Source organism: Schistocerca piceifrons, chromosome 9, assembly GCF_021461385.2.
Source record: "Schistocerca piceifrons isolate TAMUIC-IGC-003096 chromosome 9, iqSchPice1.1, whole genome shotgun sequence".
Lineage (NCBI taxonomy): Eukaryota > Metazoa > Arthropoda > Insecta > Orthoptera > Acrididae > Schistocerca > Schistocerca piceifrons.
Genome location: NC_060146.1, coordinates 150,843,919 through 150,867,026, shown reverse-complemented (window position 1 = coordinate 150,867,026; position 23,108 = coordinate 150,843,919). Strand labels below are relative to the sequence as shown.

Here is a 23,108-nt window from a genome sequence, read left to right as displayed (position 1 = left end):
TAAGTTTTTAGTCAAAGCCTTTATCACAAACGAAAAACAGACACGCATTCACACAAGCAAGCCCACCTCGTACACACATTACCACTATCTCTGGTTGCTCAGGCCAGAATGAAACTGAAATGTATCAAATAGGAGAAACAATCTGTAGTGGAGTGGTGAAGGAGGAAGGCCAGCATGTTACGAGTGGGGGAAGAGGAAACAGTCTACCTAATAGTGTGCAGGGACTAGAGGTGGCAGACAAGGCTACCTGGTGCAGAGTTGGGAGGCTGTTGGGGAGGGACAGATGAGAAAGAAAGGAAAGGAAAGGGGAGGAGAAGAGATGGGGAAACATCAGTGAGTGCATCACCGGAGAGCAGTGCATAGTGAGGGTGAGGGGATGGGAAGGTGGGAGCAAGTGGCAGGACGGAAGGATGAAAACTGTTGGGTGGAGGGTGAGAGGACAATTACAGGAGTGGAGAATGTTTTAGATCATTTTTACTACTTTTCTTCTCCCCTGATACTTGTTATGCACACAGATTTGGCTTTCAGTTCTCTATTTTTTTTATTTGTTAGGGAAACTCTAGCACAGTCCAGCAGAGGATTTAGGACAGAATTTTTCTCAGTGTTCATACGGCAAGTTACAGCTAATGACAGTCGCCTTCTGCACACCAGCTTCTGCAACTGATGTGACAGACAGTAACTCTGACATTTGTCATCACTTCCAGTCTCTTCTGATAACCTGTTTCCATTCTAATCACCTGCTGAAAACAATAATGTAGTACACAATACTTCAGTAACCCCCCCCCCCCCCCACACACACACACACAAAAATGCACTAAGAGTGCCGCAGTACTGACAGGCTATGAATTCATCTTATTCACTGTTTGTATCTTCTGAAAGCTCTTCCACATTAAATGAGCTGACAATTTCCAGATCAAATAAACCTTACATGATGTAATGAAGAGCACAGGAAGTTAAGTATCAGTTCTCAAGGACGTCAGAAATGCAGGGAGAAAATAACACTAAGCCAGACTGTTCCAGCTGGAAAGCAGTGGGGCTGAGGTGATCAGGTATAAGCAAACAGCTGAGGCATCAGCAGTCAGGGAGACAGGTCCTAGTGTACGCAGCCCTACTGTGCCAGCTGAGGGGCTCACACATATGTAGACTGCGTGCAAGTGGGCTTCCGGTGGGTAGCCTGCAGGCGAGCTGATGGGCGCCCACTGACCCCGAGGGCGGTGACGGAACAGACTACTCTAACTGAACACTGCAGTCCGCAGGCTCTATAACTTCTGCAAATTTCTGATAATGTTTGGCAAGTGAGCTATAGAGTTTTGTTGTGCAGTTAGTTTAGCTTAATTACAGTTACAGAACCAATGATGTAGAGCAAAGGAGGTTTGTGTGTGTGTGTGTGTGTGTGTGTGTGTGTGTGTGTGTGTGTGTGTGAGATAGTTAGAGAGAGAGAGAGAGAGAGAGAGAGAGAGAGAGAGCACGCAACCACAAAAAGTATGTTGTACTCACCAGGAATACTGTTTATATAAGAAAGATCCAAAAACTTTTTCGGACTGTCCAGTCTTCTTGAAATAATTTCTTTCAGAGCTTCTGAGAGGTTGAAATTTTTGCTGAACAGTTTGATTGTCATTTCAATCTGTCGGATTAAAAAAGCAAAATTTTGTCAATGAGCAGAAGTAACACAACATTAAAATTACTGTTTATGAATCCAAAGAACATAACAATACTATTCTTACGTACAAGCAGTATTTAGCTTTGTAGCTGGTTTTTACCGTCAGGAACAAAATTTGACACCAAACAAAGTGAGAACCTTCCTCACAGAACATGGGTCCGAGAGAGCTGCCTACCCCCCCCCCCCCCCCCCCAAAAATCCTTCCTAACCTTTACTGACCTATATCCATCCTACCAGAGAAAGGGAACAATTGCTCTAAAACCTAGCCACAGATTTTTACATTTCATGCCTATTTTCCACTTTTCAACATGCCTATTGGTAGAACGTGTTTCCTCTACTGTCAGGTAAGTTATGGCAAGCAATTCCATCTCTCTGTAATTTTACAGTTATGACATCACAGCTTCTAGGTGTGTCTTGGGTAAATATGTGGAACACAGTCCTCCAGTAAATGTCAGAATGCTGTTGATGACAGTTCTGGGGAGAGAACAAAATGCAGTTCACGTACCTGTCTGCAGTACATGGGCCCATGTGACAGGCTGTGGCTGCAAGAGATGGCCCGATTCTCTTCAATTACCTTTATACTTATAGGACTTCCGGCACAGTGCCCAGACATTAATTTCCTAAAGCAGTATGATGCAATTCTCAAAAACATTCCAGAAAATCATCTCCAAAGGTTAGATTTCCAAGCACTGTTAAGTACTAAACATTTTCAACTAATCTGAAAGCATACAAGGTGCAAAATTAAGGGCACATAAGTGGCATTTCTGGCACCAACAACAGTTCTAACACAACTGGCCATCGAGTTTAACTGAGTTTCAAACACAAGTACAATTATGTTGTTCTGTGCAATATCGACTTTATGCCAGAGTTTATCAACTGTAGTGGACGGCGAGTGGTATCGTGTCAGTCTGTCGACAACCTGAAATTGGATATTTTTGATGGGTACGAGATCTGAAGACTGTACCAGTGAGGGCAACAGTCGAACACCCTCTATATCAAGTTATCGACGACACGTGGTTTCACATTGTACTACAGGGGCAGAAAGTCACTGTACCCGACTACTGCTATTTCTTGCAACCTCACCTCCGCCTCGCACTGAGAGGAAAGTGACTGCACCTTCTGGAAATGCATCCCATTATCCCACATGACACTGCACAATGCCATACAGTGGCAGCTCCTGCATATGTCAGGGTGGGAGATACTGGAACATCTACTGTATTCACACAAAATTAGTCAGTGTGGTCAGAACTTGTTTTCCTAAATGAAGGAACCTCCTCGTCACGCATACTACAACATGAGATAAGGCATCATCCGTGCCATAAGGCGGACCTTGTGTGACAGATATGGATGCAATGACAGTGTACCCGTGTGGGTGAGCTGATCGCGATGTGGGATACTTATACCGAGAGCCTGTGATACGATAAATGTCAGTCAATAAAGTCTGGCATGAATTATAACAGTGTTGCCACTATTTTTTATCCAGCCAATCTAAAAACTGGTGCCTCATCCCATATGCCATTAAATGTATCTCTGCCGCTTGCTCTGCTATATTAAACTAGTAAACCACCGATTCTAAAAGAATAAAAAATGCTCATGTATAAAACAACTTCAAACATATGATTACTTTAGTAATGATTTAGTATGTTAACATTTGATTTTAAGCATGTAAGCGAGGAAAAAATAAGGGAAGTTTTGAAATTATTTGTCGGAAGTCACTAAGTGCTCTCATTATGAAATATTGGGTGATATAATCTGCGTGAGTTGCACTCAGTTTTAAGCAAAACAAAGTTTTTAACACATCTCAATATTTATGGCATCATATCTCTTGTACTGTGAGTCATACAATGATATAATGTTGCAGGCACATTCAGTAGTACACAAGGATACTGCCTGCAAAATGTGTTATGAACAGAGTTAGTGATAAAGTATTACTATATTATAATATTTTACCTATGCAGAAGTTAACTGCATGAATAGTTAAAATGTAGTAAGGGATAAATTCTTTTCCCTTAATCATTTTGTGTGTGTGTGTGTGTGTGTGTGTGTGTGTGTGTGTGTGTGGAGGGGGGGGGGGGGTTGTCAGGATGGAAAAGATTTGTAAAGGTTTCAAATTATATGTAAAGTTTGTTGTTGAAAATTCTTCCGAGTTATAAGGCCATGGTCCATGGAATTCTTCAAGAATTGAAGAATTCCATGGACCACGGCCTAATAACCCGGAAGAATTATCAACAACAGTACCATCCGGTCGTGAAAGCCTTCATTGTATGATATGTAAAGTTTGTAAGAAGTCGCTAGGTGCTCTCATTTTCAAATACGAATTATTAAAGTCTGGGTATCTGTGCACTAAGAGTTCTGCTGCATCAAGATATAGACACAGTTTCTAATTGTAATACTAATCGTATTGTGTGTTACATTTTTCTTGTAAGATTATAATTCTTAATGAGTAGATTATGATATCACTTTAAATTTTTAAATGTGTTCAATAATTATGTGAAACTCTGTAAATGAATTTCTTCTTGCCCCTGGACATGTTAGACTAGCAAACTGTAAATAGTAGTGGGTTACAGGATAGTCAGTTGATAATACAGACAGCCAACTTCTGTCAATGTCACGACACTTACCAAGAATCATCTCCTTCATTTCAAATTCTCTGAAATAGTCTTTCTGCAACTTTTTTTTCAAACTTTGTGATCTCTCGTCAATAAATGTGGGGCCCTAATGGACAAAAAATTTTTAATAACTGAAGCTTTGAACCATTTCTTGCACTTCACAATGTTCTACCTCAAGCTTTGTTGTGATTTCATTCATAGTGACATGTCAGTCTTCTCTAATGAACTTATCAACTCTTTCCTTGATAGATACTCGTCTTATGTACGTTGTTCGTGGGTAACTGCAAGAAACGCATGGCTGCTGAGGCGCGCGCGCGCGCGCGCACGCACGCACGCACGCACGCACACGCACACACACACACACACACACAACCTTGGAATCCCCACTGAAGTCAGAGAAGAATTTCCTTTCCTTTAATAAGAAACTTGACGACAGTGAACTGTCAAAACAAAACACTGCTGTCAACACACACAGTGAAGTATACGTGGACAAGGAAAAAAAATTCCTGGATTTCCCGGTTAAAAATACACAATTTTTCCATGCTATTAAGTGACAGTATATTTTCTCTTGGAACTGTAAAACTTATCAATCCTTTGATGGTTATGTTTTTATACACGGATGTAGAATTTCCCGGCACTTTAGAAAACGAAACTCAGGAAGAAAACTCCTTTTGGAAATATTTTTGATGTGCAGCAACATGTATGCTGCATATTTTTGTATTACAAAAGTATAAATTCTAATTCCACCAAACACCGCATGTTACTTTCCGAACCATTGTAATCAAGATTGCGATGCGCTTTTGTAAGACATTCATAGCTCATGCCATGTGATCCTGCCAGCCGATGACAGTGAATATTCAGACCACAGGACACGTAATGTTGTCAGCTAATAGCAACATCACTTATGTAGCGCGAATACACAAACAGGAAAAGTTAATGTTTTAAATTAATATACATAGTGTTGCTACAAGGAAAGCTAAGCTTTCACATATAATGTTGATATTTTTTGTGCGTGTTACACTTTAATATATATCACACAAATGTGCCAGTAAAATTTTTAGCCGATTCCAGTGACTTGGCCTTGAAGTTCTCCACAAATAAATTAGCTACTGCAGAGGAGAGAGAGTCTCCCACAGCACTATATCAATTTGCTCATAATGACGACATGAATGTCTGATCTGGGCTCAAAATGGCTCGTCATCAAACGCTCTGTGATTTAAGAAATTCATTGTACATTCTCGCACATAGTTCAACTTGCGTAAAAGGAAATTTACTTTGAAAGTAACGCTTTTCAAACCACCATAAGCAATATTTTCCTGTGACCTGTTAGAAATAGGTTCACTTCAGTAGTTGTCAGAGAGCGCAAGATAACAGGCACCATCGCACTTTGGCAGCTGCTATGACGCAGGAAGCCTGTATGTTTGTACGAGTAAAACAATAAAAGATCTTACATTATGTCACAAAAGAAAAAAGTCAACAGACGATACTCCAAGAGCATCGGAATTTTGTGAACCATACTAAAATGGCATATTTAAAGTGCATACTTAAAGAGCACATTCGTAAGTCCAAATTCCCAATGAAGTAGGCCTCGACCTGACATTAAGCTTTTCAGAGAGGGTTTCGGGATGTACAATTTTCTTGGAGCACCAGTACTGTATTAACTCATTTTTTATTCTTTATTATGGCACAATGCCATATGTGCTAGAAGATGAAAACGTGCACTTGAAATGCAGTGAGCAGTTGAAATTAGCCAATAGTGTGGAACTAAACACTTTGTTTCAAACACGTTGACTGCCTCAGTGTAAAAGATTAATAAAAGCCAAATTTCTTTAGCAAACTGACAAAAATAACTTCATTGTTCTACAAGGCGATTAATACATAGCTGTCAGAAAAGTGGAAATCCCCCCCCCCCCCCTCCCAGCCCCACAGCCCTCCCTCGAGCGTTTGAGATACGTCAAAAAAATTAAAAAATCAAATTTTCAAAAATATGTTTATTTTGTAGTGCACATCTTTCTGAAGAGACCGATACATAAAACATATATGTTCGAGGAAATGTAAGACATGTTATTCGGTCTTAAGTGTGCCAGAGTGCACTGCCACCCCTCTTCACATAGCATTCTTCTATCGCACATCACTGTATTTCGCTCCGTGGGATTGAAATGTGTATATTTTGTACTGGATGCCATCAAACCATATTCAGAACAGTGGAAATTAAAATGTCCTGTGGTGCCTCTCCTGCTCCCAGTCGCCCGGTTTGACATCCTGCCCCTCAACTCACAATTAAAACTAGATGGGAATATTTGTAATTGGAAGAACAAGAACTCTTCAGAAAATTTTCGCTCTTTATTGCCTGTTAGCTAACAACTTTCTGTTTTGGGTGACATAAAATTAAATATAGGATACATAAAACCAGTAAAGGCAAGACACAAGCAATACAGTACACATTTCTTCAATCCTTAGCTGCTAGCATTGTTCTCTCTCTAATCTTGCTACTGCTTTACATAACGTGCTTCCCTTTCTGCGACAGAATCTATTACCTCATCAAAGTTCGTCAAACGTTTTGCTACATGAAAAATCGAAATATCGTTGTTTAACACTGCATAAGCTGTTAATACAAATAGTACCCAAGACTGGTGTGGTTTCTCAATCTGATTACGTCTATTTTGTCACTGTCTGCTAAATAAAACAAAATAGGCCTTTCTAACACTGCAGAAATTGTAACATACACCAAATAAACCAGACTGCTTTGGCACAAATGGTCATTTTTATAACACGTCAGAATATAATTCACAAAGACCAACATAAAATGCCTATTAGACCTACTACAAGCAAAAAGCTTTATGTTAGAAAATAGTTTCACATTTCATTCATACGTTCCAGTTGCTCGAGCATGAGATCGAAAAGTAGTAGTATGAGATTTTAATATAAATTTGGAATTGTCACATACTTCCCTAATTTGTGTAATGTCCCTGTTTCCTCTCCTTCCTCGTTCTAACAATCTTGTCATGATTAATTCTGGAACTATTCCTGCCTTTGTCACCACGCTACTTCCAGAATATAATATAAGCGTCTGCTAGACGGAGACTGTACAACTGGCCCTTACTAGTGTAGCGGTCTGGTCAAAAATTTTCCGACAAAATTTCTTTTTCCTGGATACACCGAGAAGATAATATGTAATCTTTCTTACCTGTTATTCCTGTTAGTCGTTATTTCCACTCTGGTAGTCTGAATCTAGGGATTTCCCTAGTAATTATAACAACACTGATCATTCACAAACCCAATCAACCACATAATCAGACAGCGATTGGCGTTCACTTGTTCAGCTTTACTCTGCTCAGCTTGTATAGCCCGGTCCCCTTTTGCCTGCAGGAAAGTTTACTTCTAGATGCGACGAGGATTCCCCTGACAGAGACATCACATACACTATCCACGCATTCAAAAATCAACTTACGATTTATTTTATTTTATTTATTTATTTTTTTTTACCATGGGACCAAGCTTCTGATGTCATCGGTCCCTAGGCTTACACACTACTTAATCTAACTTACACTAAGGACAACACATACACCCATGCCAGAGGGAGGATTCGAACCTCCGACGGGGGGAGCCATGACAAGTCGCCTCAGACCGCATGGCTACCCCGCGCGGCTTATGATTCATTCAGAAATCAACTTACAGAGTGTGTTCAAAAACCAACAGGGATGTGCATCAAAATCATATGAGTAATCAATAGACCAATGTGTGCTGGATGCTAGGCACTTTGTGAAACTAGAATATGATTTTGGCGCCCCCTCCCCCCTCGCATAGATCATGGCCCGCTGCGCATGCATGAATCTGGCGCCTTGGGCACAGCAGTAAAATTTTTCCCGGTTGCATCTAGCTGCAACTGCTTACACAGCAGCAGCCACATTTTTGTAGCCAGAAACGGGAGAAGGTACTACTCATACGCCACTCAACTGTGCATGCACATGAGCCCGCTCGTAACTGCTAAAATGAATCTAATGTAAACAGTTGTGACATAACGCTCATCGGAGGCAATTTGTTGTTACGAAGCGTTGCATGGTCTTCCTAAAACCTTTGACACATTTTGCTGTTGGCAAATGCTTGTATGAGCACTGTGTTTTGTTGTTGTATATGGCACATTTCCTTTGCAAATTATGTTTTATTTTCGTTTTTTTTTCCATTCACGTTTTATTGTTGCAGTAGTATTCCTTTGTTGAATATTGATTCTTACCAGTCAAAATTACAAAAATTTTACTGAAAACTAAAACAACGAAAAATTCCCAAAATTCTAAAAAATTCACGGGTTTTTCCTGGTTTTCTCCCAGATGAAAAAATTCCCGGGTTTTTCCCGGATCTCCCGTGTCGTATACACCCTGTTGTAAGAAAAGGTTACTCTTGGCTTTTAGTATGTTATGCTGTATGAACTGAGTGACTGTAACAAAACCCATCACACTGCATTCCATAAGACTTCATTAAGTCAATCAATGTCGTCTACAAGCAGGCACGGACACTGTGCTAGTGTCACTTCTAGCAAGGTGGATAATTGTCACGCTCTTTAAACACAATCTTTTGGATTGAACTCTCATAAATATGTGAGGTTTTTAAGTATCTGCTCTAACATTGTTCTGCACCACTGTGAAAATTAAGTCTGTATCCCTCAGATGTGCTACACTGCAAATAAATTAAAAACAAAAAATGTTGAATATTGTTCACCTACTCTTGGTACCAACACCATATGGTGACAGCAGAGTGGCAGCATAAATCAAAAATCAATAAGGTATGTTATAGTGCAAAAATATACTGAAGACCCATTTACACCGAACGACTTCATACAGTTAAAAAAAATTAACCACTGTTTCTCTCAGCTGACAAATTTCCAAAACAACAGTTTTAAGACATAGCATCTACTATGGAATTAAAGCAAGTAAATTAACAAAAACTGATCTCCAAACAGTCCAAAGTAAACAAACGAGTTATTTACTCTACACTATTGACTAACACCTAGTATTACTTCATACTACTTATATACTACATATTATACTACTTATATTACTATACTGCTCATATTACTTCTTCAAAGTTGCCAACCCTTTATCAACATGGTGATTCAGACTGTTTTAAGGTCAGTTATTAAATTTACAAATAACTGACAAAATTACACCCGATACCAACCTCATCAAATTTATCAGAGACATACGGCACTTTAAGATCTCTCCTGCAAAGTGTTCTCAGTGCCAAACCGCACATATTCACAAAGAATGTTATGTGTAGATTTTCCATACGAAACTGCAAAAGAATGGTCAAAATATAGATATGAGTGTAAATACAAACAGAACAGTACAAAAGTGTGCTGAAATTTTACAAAAAGTCTTTTTGCAAGCAGAGGAAAACATACACATACAAAAGAGGTCAGAGGCATTACTTTTGAGAACGCCTGTTACAGTGACTGCCTCTTACACTTGTACAAAAACAAATACAGAAATACACACATCGAACCAATCACAGAAACATTTTTCTCACTCAGATGTTGATATTCTTAAAAAACATGATTTTAAAGGGAACAAAAAACTTCTCTCTTTGAACACAGTACACTGCTGCTTATTTTCTAGATCATGTAAATATATCAGTTCCATCTCAAGTTATAATTTTTTTTATAAGGATTTTACATTTCCTCAGTGGAATCTTTTGAAGATTTTCTTACATCAGCTGACAGTTTTTAAGCTTTGATCACACTGGTCTTTTTCGGAGCTACATTTTGATGCAAAATCAAATGTACAAATGCACTGTAGTCTTTCGTACACCTAATGATGTCTCTGTCTATAGATATGCCACAAAATTATAAACAGTCCTCTCCAAAGGTGGAATGCAGTCTACTACCAAAACTCAAATGAAGTGGTTTGAGGAACCGTCATAGTAAGGCCTTTACAAAAATCTCACAAAATTGTTTTATGAAAAACTTCACACGAAATTTGCATTTTTTCCTCAAACACTCAATGTAAACAAACTGCAAACACCATTGTCACAGATTAACAATAACAAACAACAAATTTTAAATCACACTAATTTCACATCTGAAAAGCACAATCCAGTGCCCATCCATACAAATTTAAGAGACAACTCTCATAAACAAGAAAGGAACAGGTCAACAACCGACATTTGGCCACAGTCTGCAACTCTGCTAATTTCCCCATCCTCAAGAGTGTTCATTTGCAGCAGTTTGCCACACAACAATTACCATGCTTGACGAAGGGTGAGCTAAAATTGGATTTGCAACAGAGGCTGGTTGGTTTAAAAGAGGAGGGAACATACCAAACTATGAGGTCATCGGTCCCTTGTTCCGAAGGACACAATGCCGCAAGGGTGAGAATAAGACAATGAGACAAAACAAAACATAATGAAAGGAAAAACTACAACAATGACTGAAGGGCAACAAACACTTAAATGCACAAAAGGGGACATGAAAACCACAAAGACGCAAGAAACAGGTAGAAGATGTTAAAACAAGAAAGCGTGTTACCACGGCTGGCTGACCATGAGGATAAAAAGGAAAAGCCAGCCACTCTGCAACATATTAAAACCCCCACCCTGAAAGCACTACGATGGAGGACACACAGGGACAAAGGATGTGTGCTAAGACTTAGAGCAAATGATAAAACTCACACTCACGAATAAAACGTAAAACTAAAGCTGCTGTTGAGGCACTGTCGCCCAACACCAAAGGTAGGGTGCTGGGAAAGGAAAAAAGTCCGCCACAGAGCGACTAATACTGAGTTGTCCAGCAAGAGATGGATGACCGTCATTCATGAGCCACAGTGACACTGAGGTGGGTCCTCGTGATGGAGGAGGTAACCATGTTTCAGCCACGTATGGCCAATGCGGAGCTGACAGAGAACCACAGAGTCCATGCGAGAGGCGCGCACAGAAGTCTTCCACACATTCGTAGTTTCCTTAATGGCATGCAACCTGTTGTGCATACTGAGGTTATGCCATTCCATCTCCCAAAGCCACAAAACCTTGCGGCGTAATACTGAATGCAGGTCAGTTTCACAGAAGCCGACCTCCATAAGCAGTTTCCGCATGGCATGTTTAGCCAGCCTGTCGGCAAGTTCGTTGCCCGCGATTCCGACATGACCTGGGATCCAGACAAATACCACTGAACGACTGGACCATTCCAGGGCATTGATGGACTTCTGGATGGTCACTACCACAGGATGAAGAGGGGAGCACTGGTCGATAACTTGTAGGCTACCCAAGGAGTCAGTACATAGGAGAAATGACTTGCCTGGTCATGAGCAGATGTGCTCAAGAGCACGAGATATGGCTACCAGCTCTGCAGTGAAAACACTGCAGCCATCGGGCAAGGAGTGCTGTGCTATACGTCATCCACGAACATAGTCAAACCCAACGTGACCATCAGCCATCGAGCCATTGGTGTAAACAACGTTTGGCTTCGGTACATGTCGAGAATTGAGAGGAAGTGGCAGCGGAGAGTTGCAGGGTTAACTGAGTCCTTAGGGCCATGTGAAAGGTCCAGGCGAAGCTGCGGCCTAGGTGTACACCATGGAGGTGTATGTGAATGAACCTCAAGTACAGGTGGTACAGGCCAGGACTCCAGTTTGGAGAGAAGGGATCACACACGAATTGCAATTGTAAGCCCTGACCTCGGACGCTGATGCGGGAGATGAACTGCCGTGGGCAGGAAAAGGAGACAGTAATTAGGATGTGCAGGAGAACTACAAACGTGTGCAACATAACTGGAGAGCAATTGCACACACCTAACCTGCAATGGAGGGACTCCGGCCTCCACCAGGACTCGTCCTAAAAGCACCTGCTGCTAGGTGAATGCCACAATGGTGCACTGGATCGAGTAAACGCAACACTCAGGGTGCCGCCGAACCGTAAACCAGACTCCCATAGTCAAGACGGGATTGAAAAAAGGCCCTGCAGAGTTGCAGCAGCATAGAGCAATCTGCACCCCAGTTGGTGTTGCTCAGGCAGCGGAGGGCAATGAGGTGCTGCCAGCATTTCCGTTTAAGCTGACGAAGGTAAAGAAGCCAAGTCAATTGGGCGTCAAAAACCAGTCCTAAGAATCAATATGCCTCCACTACAGTGAGTGGATCGTCATTAAGATAAAGTTCTGGTTCCTGACTAATGGTACAATGCCGACAGAAGTGCATAACACACGACTTTGTGGCCGAAAACTGGAAACCGTGGGCTACAGCCCATGACTGCATATTGTGGATGGCTCCCTGTAGGTGCTGCTCAGCAACACCAGTACTGGTGGAGCAGTACAAAATGCAGAAGTCATCTGCATACAGAGATGGTGAGACAGATGGCCCTACAGTTGCTGCGAGACCTCATTCTCCTGGGTATGGGGTGAACTATGGGAAGCACCAACTTGGACACGGAAAGTACCAAGTGACAGGAAATTTTGGATAAGAATCGGGCGTGGGCCTCGGAGACCCCACTCGTATAATGTGGCAAGGATATGATGTTGCCAGCTAGTCTCATACGTAAATAAAAAAGACAGCTACCAGGTTTGGCATCTGGAAAAGGCTGTTCGGATGGCAGACTCACGGGACACAAGATTATCAGTGGTAGAGCGACCCTGGCAGAAGCCACCCTGATATGGAGACAGGAGACCATGTGACTCCAGGACCCAACCCAACCGCCGACACACCATATGTTCCAGCAAATTACAAAGAATGTTGGTGAGGCTGATGGGATGATAGCTATCCACATCAAGCGAGTTTTTTCCAGACAGGAGACCATGTGACTCCAGGACCCAACCCAACCGCCGACACACCATGTGTTCCAGCAAATTACAAAGAATGTTGGTGAGGCTGATGGGATGATACTATCCACATCAAGCGGGTTTTTACCAGGTTTAACCACCGTAATGATGGTGCTCTCCCGCCATTGCGATGGGAAGACGCCACCACACCAGATCCAGATGAAGATGACGAGCAGATGATACTTGCAGTCAGATGAGAGATGTTTAATCATCTGACCATGGATCTGATCTGGCCCAGGAGCTGTGTTGGGGCAATGTGCAAGGGCACTGAGAAGCCCCCACTCTGTAAATGTGGCGTTATAGGGTTCACTGTGGCATGTAGCAAATGAGATGACTTTTCTTTCCATCCGCTGTTGAAGGGTGTTCTCCAACACAGAGGCTTGAGCATAGTGCTCAGCAATCATGTTTGTGTCGGTAGACAACATGCCACTGATGTTGATGCCAAGGACATCTGTTGGGGTCTGGTACCCAAAAAGATGTCTGATCTTTGTTCAGACTTGAGAAGGTGACATATGGCATCCAATGGTCGAGACGTATCTCTCCCAACACTCCTGCTTCCATCTTTTGATATACTGGTGAATGCGAGCATGGAGCCGCTTAAAGGCTACATGGTGCTCCAGGGAAGGGTGTCGCTTACTCCGCTGTAGAGCTCACCGATGCTCCTTAATTGCCTCAGTGACTTCCAGCGACCACAAAGGGACCACATTTCACCAGGGGCACCCTAAAGAGCGAGGGATCATGTTTCCTGCCCCATTAACGATTGTTGTGGTCACCTGCTCAACCATCACGTCGATGTTACCGTATGGGGGAGAGGCAACGGTGACCACAGACGTGAAAGTTTCCCAGTCTACCTTGTTTAAAGCCCATCTGGGCAAGCATCCAGGGGCGTGACGCAGGGGCAGTGGCAGGAAGATAGGGCAGTGGTCACTACCACACAGGTTGTCATGTGCTCCTCAATGGATAGATGGGAGAAGTCCTGGGCTACAAATTGATAAATCAACGGCCGAGTAACTACCACGAGCCACACTGAAATGTGTGGCGGCCCCAGTATGTAAGAGGCAGAGGTCGGACTGATACAGTAAAGTTTCGACATATCTACCTCAGCCAGTAAGCATGGTGCCACCCCACAAGGGGTTATGGGCTTAAAAATCTCCCAAAAGTAGGAAAGGTTTAGTGAGTTTATCAATCACTGCAGCTAATACGTTCAGGGGTGCTGCACCATCTGGAGGAAGATATACATTGCAGGCAGTTATTTCCTGTGTTGTCCTTATCCTGACAGCGACAGCTTCAAGAGGGGTTTGAAGGGGCACATGACACACTATTACAGTCGCTATGGTTCCTGTAATATCCCTCATAGCTGCGGAGGGCAGGGGTCGGCATTGCCGGGAACCAGGTTTCCTGGAGGGCACTGCAGAAAGTAGGTGTAAAGCTTAACAACAGTTGCCATAGCTCAGCCAGATGGTGGAAAAAACTGCTGCAATTCCACTGGAGGACGACATTGTGAGACCAGGAAGGCATCGAACATTCGATGAGGCAGTTTACGCCTAAGGGTCACCGTCTGCCACCAACTTATTGCCTGAGCAGTCTATATACATTGTCTCTGAGGGTCTGGCGAGATCTAGGTACTCAGCGGATGCCAGAACCTCCACCTCATCCCTAGATGCAGAGCCTGTAGGTAGCGGTGGTGTGGGTGCCGCAGCAGTTTCCTTGGTATTAAGGGTCTTCTTTTTGGACTTTTCTCGCTGCTCCTTGTGTTTCTCTGGCTGGGAGGGCTTCACTGATTCAGTCTCCGGGACTGAGAATGACTGTGAAGCCCTACAACCAGCTGCTTTTGGGCACTTCAGCCACTGGCGGACCTCATGTTTCCCACTAGTCGAAACCTGGGAAGGTAGTGAGCCAAGGGATTCCTTCCTGGTGAAAGGAGCTGAAGAAGACTTATGCTTCTCTGGCTGGGAAGTGGGGATTGGTGTCTGTGATGGATGGAAGGGCAGTGCTACCGAGTTAGGTGGTGCGGTAGAAGCAAGAGGTAATTGCCCCCCACCATCAAGGGGGCAGGTGTAGCCTTCTGGCTCTGACAGCCGACTGGAATTTGCGGAATAGATGGGGCTACAACTGTTCTTGTCATAGCCACAGGATGTAGGCGCTCATATTTTCTCTCAGCCTCAGTGTAGGTCAGTCGGTACAGGGTGTTGTATTCCTTGATTTTCCTCTCTTTCTGTAAAATCCTGCAGTCTGGCGAGCAACGTGAATGATGCTCTCCGCAGCTGACACAGATGGAAGGCGGGGCACATGGCGTATTGGGATGTCATGGACGTCCACAATCTCGACATGTGACACTCTAAGTACAGCGGGAAAACATATGGCTGAACTTCCAGCACTTAAAGCACTGCATCGGGAGAGGGATGTATGGTTTGACATCACAGCAGTAGACCATCACCTTGACCTTCTCAGGTAAGGTGTCACCCTCGAAGGCCATGATGAAAGCACCGGTGGCAGCCAGATTATCCCTCGGACCCCAATGGACGCGCCACACGAAATGAACACCTCACCACTCTAAATTGGGTGCAACTCGTTGTCAGACTGCAAAAGAACATCCCTGTGGAATATAATACCCTGGATCATATTTAAACCCTTATGTGGCGTGATGGTAGCAGAAACATCCTCCAACTCGTTACAGGCAATTAAAGCCCATGACTGGGCAGAGGATGCCTTTTTTATCAAGACTGACCCAGAGCGCATTTTGGGCAAGCCCTCCACCTCCCCAAACTTGTCCTCTAAATGCTCTACAAAAAACTGGATTCATCGAAACAAAGGAGTCCCCATCAGTTCTCATACATCCTTAGCCTGGTGTTCCTCCAATAGTGTGGCCAGGGAGGGGAATGACTTAGGGTCGTACTTTCTTGCATTGTACTGAGACTTGAAACGCTTAGAGACTGCTGGTTTCTGATCGCCAGCAAGTGATGACGTGGTATGCTTCATTGTGTACCATCCTTCCTGATGCCACCCACTCCGACAAGGGGACCTCCCCATGGGCGCCACCCAGCTGCAGCAAAAGCTACCTGGCAGCATGGCCTTTGCTGAGAGTCCTGATGCCCAGGGTGATGGGCATCTACTCCTCGGCAAACGTGGGGAGTTAACAGCACAGGAATCAACAGAGTGATCCCTGTGTTGTCAGGGGACTACAACCAATAGGTACATGGTGGCCCTACCACAACGGACTGGCTACCATTCTGGATACAAGGTGCAAAGAGGTCAATGGTCATCGTCGGCACAGAAAGCAACACTGGATAGTGCATGGTGGAAAAGGCACCCAGGAAGGTATCCTTACCCAAGAGATGGAGAATGAGTTGGCCTGCAATGCGGCGATGAGAAAGTGGGCTAAAGATCTCAATGCACAATGGACAAGATGCATCATGTAAGGCGCTCTTCCCCAATTGGCTCACTCTTTGGGAAAATTTTGAAAATGGAGGTCAAACCCTACAGGGGACCATCACATAAAGGCCGAAACGTGTGCGACTCCTGTTAGTCACCTCTAACGACAGGCCTATTCTAATCCCTGGATCCGCAGGGGGTGTAACAGAGGGATTATCACCCAAATGAGGGCAGGATGCAAGTGACAGCTCATCCCACAAGCTTGTATGTTGCTTCCATTCCTCTACTGAACTGAAATACAAACACTAATCAGCTCACACATGGTACACAGGAGACATTCGTGCTTGAGACGTCGACGGACATATTCAAGAAACTGCAGTGTGAGGCACGGTCAGATAGATGTCTTGCATTGTGGTGTGTCCCACCTACAAAATTCTCAAAGCTGACATTCCAAAATGAGTCACAATTGTACTACTTACTCTGACATACACCTAGTGTAATTACCACTGTGCCAAAATTAGACAAATCCGGAATCCCACAGAGGGCTCTAGCTGTGATTCTTCCCACACAGTATCAAATGGTTCAAATGGCTCTAAGCACTATGAGACTTAACATCTGAGGTCATCAGTCCCCTAGACTTAGAACTACTTAAACCTAACTAACCTACAGACATCACACACATCCATGGCTGAGGCACGATTCGAACCTGTGACCGTAGCAGCAGCATGGTTCCGGACTGTGGCACCTAGAATTGCTTGGCCACAGCGGCCGGTCACATAGTATCCATACGTGGAATGGGACGGGGTAAAACGGTGCTGGCACACAACGAGCACTCTGCTGCACACTGTGTAGTGGCTTGTTGAGTACAGATGCACATGAAGACATGCAGATAAAAACTCACCACACAGAAAACTGGCCAATGGCCTTGCCTTAATGGTAACACCGGTTCCCGTCAGATCACTGAAGTTAATCGCTGTCGGGCTCGGTTAGCACTTGGATGGTTGACCATCTGGTCTGCCGAGCTCTGTTGGCAAGTGGGGTGAACTCAGCTCTTGTGAGGCAAACTGAGGGGCTACTCGATCAAGTAGTAGCAACGCCAATCTCGGAAACTGACAGACAACCAGGAGAGAAGTGTGCTGACCACGTGCCTCTCCATATCTGCATCCAGTGACGCCTATGGGCCAAGGATGACTCGGTGGCATGTCAGTACCGTTGGGCCTTCATGGCTTGTTCAGTAGTAGTTTACACAGAAGACCTCTGAGAAACTCAAGGGAACAGAAACGCTCTTGCTCCGGCTGTGAAGGTTAGAAACATACTGAGTTTCCCATCAAAACACCACAGAGGTCAGAGAGTTATGTTTTACTGGAGAGCTGATTTAATCCCTGAAGTGTGATTTTGCAAGGTCTACAAATAGCCATCTTCCATTGGCTCACATTTTCAGCCACAGATTTCTTTACATCTCCATCTCCATCTATGACCCTTAAGACATAGTGGAGGGTACCTCCTATCGCTGACAGTTATTCCCTCTCCTGTTCCAGTCGCAAATGGAACAAGGTGAAAGTGACTGTCTATATGCTTCCGTATGAGTACAATTCTCTTATCTTGCTTTTGGGATCTTTACATGAGATTTATACTCGTGGCAGTTCAATCATTCTACAATCTGTTGCAAATGCTGATTCTCTACACTTTCTAAACAGTGATCTGCAGAACAAATGTCGTCTTCCCTCTGAGGGTTCCCATTTGAGTTCACGGAGCATTTCTGTAATACTCTAATGTTGATTGAACCTAGAGGTGACACATCTAACAAAACACCTCTGAACTGCTTCGTTGTCCTCCTTTCATCTGATCTGGTGGCAAGCCCAGACACTCTAGCAGCATTCGAGAATGAGTTCTGAATCAGATGAGATGCACTTTCTCAAAAATCTCACAATAAACCTAAGTCAACCATTCACATTACTTACAACTGACACTGAGATTGTTCTATTTTGTGTCACTGCAACATTATGCCTAGATATTCAATTGAAGAGACTGTGTCAGGCACCACACCTTTGATTCTGCATTCAAACATTACAAGGTTGTTGTTCTTACTCATATGCATCAGCTTACATTTCACCACATTTACAGCAAGCTGCCGTTAACCACAACAAATATAAATTCTACATAAGTCATCTCGTATCCACCTACAGTTGCTCGTCAATGACACCTTCCTGCACACAACAATGTTGTCAGAAAATAGTTACAGATTGTTGCTCGTATTACCCATCAGAATGTTTACATGTACACAGAGAACTTCCTAGGAGCAATCCTGATGACATCTTTATCTCCGAAGAACATTTGCCATTCAGGATAATATACTGGGTTCTATTACTCAAAAGTTCTTCGAGCAACTCACTTGTCCGAAATCTATTCCTTAAAGGTGAACCGAGTTTCACGCCAGAAATTGTTTCTAAATTTGTATGATTTGTAGATAGAATGTTTTCTCTTTCAAGGAAATTTATTATAATATAACTCTATATCTAATCAAGAAGCCAACATTAAGGATATTAATAAGTTCTGAAAGAATATACTGCCATCTGACTGTACATTACTGTATTTTTCTTCTATACAGTCTAGATTTTGGCTTTCACGCCATTGGTGAGTGCAATGTCCTTAGAGCATTAACATCATTCTTCTGTGTACTGTGCAGAATGGCAAATACTCAGTTCAACACATCCGCTTAACATTAATATAAATGGTACAAAATTAATGCCTTGTAAGAATGCAGCACACAAGCAAATCATATCTGGTGAAGTCAGCCCAAAGCAGGTAAACAAATGACTAGCACATGCCTTTAAGACGTAACATTTAAGTGACATCAAAAAATATATACTCTACACAAGGGCTGACATAGTAAAATAATAAAAAAAAAAAAAAACATCATGGATACTGGTCTGTAATTCCGCACCTCTGTTATTTTACCTTGCTTATGTCATGGAGTCACCTCCATTTTTTTTCCTCTGTCATACGGGATATTCTGCTGGGCAAGAGATTCATAATAAATGTAAGAAAAATATGTGGTCAATGCAAAAAGAGTACTCTTTGTGAAACCAGATTGTATAATACCTTGAAATGACGACTTACTTGTTTTCAACTCTTTAAACCGTTTATCAGCAGCAGGCAGTTTGAGCAACAGTCAAAGGATAGTATCCTCCTGCATGTACAAGTTTTGTAAATGCAAAGTTTTGGGTGTGGCAGTACGTGGAAGACATATGTTCAAAACCTGGTGGGTGGAGCAGACTTGTAAGACTTTTACTTAAGTTCCCTCAGTTTTCCATTGCAAAACACCTCTAAGAGCACCAGAATTGTCCCAATGAAAAACTATCTTTTTGAAAAGCGAATCTCTTCTCATATACTTTTTCACCCAGGCAGTCCTAAATCAATTTCATAACATTTGCCACATACCATTTCATTCTAAGCGCAGTAATGTATAAGAAAAATCCCTTTTGAACCCAGGAAACACTAGTCGTATAAAAAACTTCCTGGCAGATTAAAACTGTGTGCCCGACCGAGACTCGAACTCGGGACCTTTGCCTTTCGCGGGCAAGTGCTCTACCATCTGAGCTACCGAAGCACGACTCACGCCCGGTACTCACAGCTTTACTTCTGCCAGTATCTCGTCTCCTACCTTCCAAACTTTACAGAAGCTCTCCTGCGAACCTTGCAGAACTAGTACTCCTGAAAGATAGGATATTGCGGAGACATGGCTTAGCCACAGCCTGGGGGATGTTTCCAGAATGAGATTTTCACTCTGCAGCGGAGTGTGCGCTGATATGAAACTTCCTGGCAGATTAAAGCTGTGTGCCCGACCGAGACTCAGATTCTGTAAAGTTTGAAAGGTAGGAGACAAGATACTGGCAGAAGTAAAGATGTGAGTACCGGGCGTGAGTCGTGCTTCGGTAGCTCAGATGGTAGAGCACTTGCCCGCAAAAGGCAAAGGTCCCGAGTTCGAGTCTCGGTCAGGCACACAGTTTTAATCTGCCAGGAAGTTTCATATCAGCGCACACTCCGCTGCAGAGTGAAAATCTCATTCTGGACTAGTTGTATATTTTGCAGGCAAATGAAAGCTACATCACATTTTATGGTGGAGTGCCAGCTTCAATTCTCATTTTGATTACATTTTTTCATTGCCCCCTCCCCCTGCCCCAGGCTAAATTGGTAAACTCACATCTCATCCACAGTAACCAGCCAGCACAAAAATTGAAGCATTGCCTTGACTGTTTTTGGTTTTGGTCAGCAGTTAAAAAATGTGGTGTCAGCCTTGTACAAAGGTTTCCTTCACCCTCTCTTCTTCTGATACGCTTAGGTGGCAATTATTTCATATATCTGTACTAACTCAAGGTACAATATAATACACAGCATTTCATAACATTTTCATCTATAGCTGCAGTTTCAGGATATCATCCAATCCGAGATCTTCAGAAGTAGTACGGACACATCCAAATTCTTTTATTTACTAGTGAAAATAATAATGAACAGACTCCTGACAAAATTTCAATTTTGGGTGAATTTCCATCGGCAATAAACCATTCAACAAGAAAGATTAATGTAGACAGTCTCTTGAGTGAAATAGCACAAAATGACTACTTTAAAAAACTGTCTATTCTGCAGATCACATTGACATTGAAGAGCATTAATGCTGAATTTTTTACTGATACAATAAAAACAAAAGTTCATAAATGAAAGAATCACATCTTTTCACCAAGATCTCATAATTAACAGCTTATCAGAAGCAACATTTCAATTACACAAAAACCTCATCTCAATAACATGGTTTTTGAATAATAAAATGATTTAAATAACTCTCTCAATCTCCAGCAAACAATGGAAAGTTCAGATCAGAATATCAACAATATTAGGAAAAAGATATATTGCTACTCACTGTAAAGACTACCAACCAGCTGTCCACCAGGACGAATGGCCGCCACCAAACTGTGGCCAAGAGCAAAGTGGACCACACTGCGGCGCAACAGGCAGCTGAACATAACAGGCTTGATTTCAAAGGCTTCTTCACAACCTGGGGCATCTGGGTCCTCTCTCCATTGCCAACTTTTCTTAAGTGTGTAGATGGGACTTATCCTTACAAAACATTTTCCACTCCCGAAATTATCCCAGCCTCAATCTACGATAACTACTGTCCCCACCCCTTCTACCCAACAGTTTCCACCCCTTGTTGTATCATCTCCCACAATTCACGTACTCTCACTCTCATTGTGCGCCACACACTGTCAACACACCCACTGGTCTTTTGCCTTTATCTAATCCTCTCCTTTTCGGTTTCCCATTCCTTCCCTTCCTCTCCCACAACCCCAACGCTGTACCTAGCAACTTTGTCCTGCCACCATCTAATCCCTGCATGCTCTGACAGAAAGCACTCACCTCTTTCTCTCCACAGCCGTATCCAGCTCTCCCACCCCCTTCCCCACCCCACTCCAGATTGCCACTTCCATTTAACACGACAGCTGAATTTGGCCGAAGTGGCTGCCTGCTTGTTTGTACACATCTGTGTGTGTGCGCGCGCGCGCTTTCTGATAAAAGCTTTAGCCAAAAGTTCTATGCATAACAGTGTTCTCATTGTGCATGTCTGCAATACAAAGTATCATCATTGCAGTGAGTATCAATCTATCCTTATTATTCTCATTTTCATTTCCTAGACTTATTTCTCACAAGGTGGAGTTTCAATAATAAAGAATCTCAAGTCTGCAAATAGTTTCCATCCTCCAGCATAGGAAAGTGGTACTCATAATACCATAGTCGTGCAATACGTCACTCTGTTATATGAATAACAAATAAATATTTCTACATATAAATAATGGGAATATGTGAAGGAAAGCAATTTGGTCATGCTGAGTTATTTTAATGACCATCCCAAAATTTGCCCGTAATGTTTTACGAAAAACACTGAATACTTTGGCTGGCGAAGAGTTCTCGGGCTTCCAGCCGGGTGGCGATGTCTTCAAACTGCGACGTTTCGACGAGTGACATACTCATCATCTTTGCCAGAAGATGATAAGTATGTCACTCGTCGAAACGTCGCAGTTTGAAGACATCGCCACCCGGCTGGAAGCCCGACAACTCTTCGCCAGCTGTATACGCCGGGAAAGCGTACATTCACATTTACTGAATACTTTATATAGAGTTGTCAGACGAGGCAACATCCACACACTCCAGAAAATAAAAGATAAAGATTATCAGATTGTTATTAAGTTTGCAAAGCAAAATTATTTTAATCATTCTCATATTTTGAGCGGTTATGAAAATACTGTTGGCTGAAAGTTATCAGTCTTGCTAAATGGCGAGTACCATTAATGTTAAGTTGTGAAACTGCACAAATAGGAGAACCTTGTAAATGTTTATAACTTCCTGCATGATTATAAAAATACTGTGCTTTTAGCATTATAATCATTATTATTAATACTCTAGACAATGGCTAACTTAATTGACATTGACCAGTTTAATGCTAGTCACCTTCTTAACACACTGTCATCGTAGAGCAACTACTGGCTAGTCATGCAAGCCTCCACTGCTGACGGAAGTTGTGGCAGTGAAGTGGTGGACATGTGCCAGTCGGCTGTACAGAATCAGAGCAGCGAGACAGGCCTATGTGGAACTCTTAAGAATGGCAGAGAGGAAT

General features: G+C 42.8%; 1 protein-coding gene across 1 annotated transcript in view; it reads right to left on the bottom strand.

The window, feature by feature from the left end:
• LOC124716992 (nuclear RNA export factor 1-like) overlaps positions 1-23,108 on the bottom strand; it is a 227,282-nt gene that overhangs the window by 135,739 nt on the left and 68,435 nt on the right. The window contains exons 6-7 of the mRNA XM_047243615.1: positions 9,445-9,558; positions 1,498-1,624 (exon numbers count right to left, since the gene is read on the bottom strand). Coding sequence (XP_047099571.1) covers positions 1,498-1,624; positions 9,445-9,558 — 241 coding nt within the window. The remainder of the gene's footprint in view (positions 1-1,497; positions 1,625-9,444; positions 9,559-23,108) is intronic.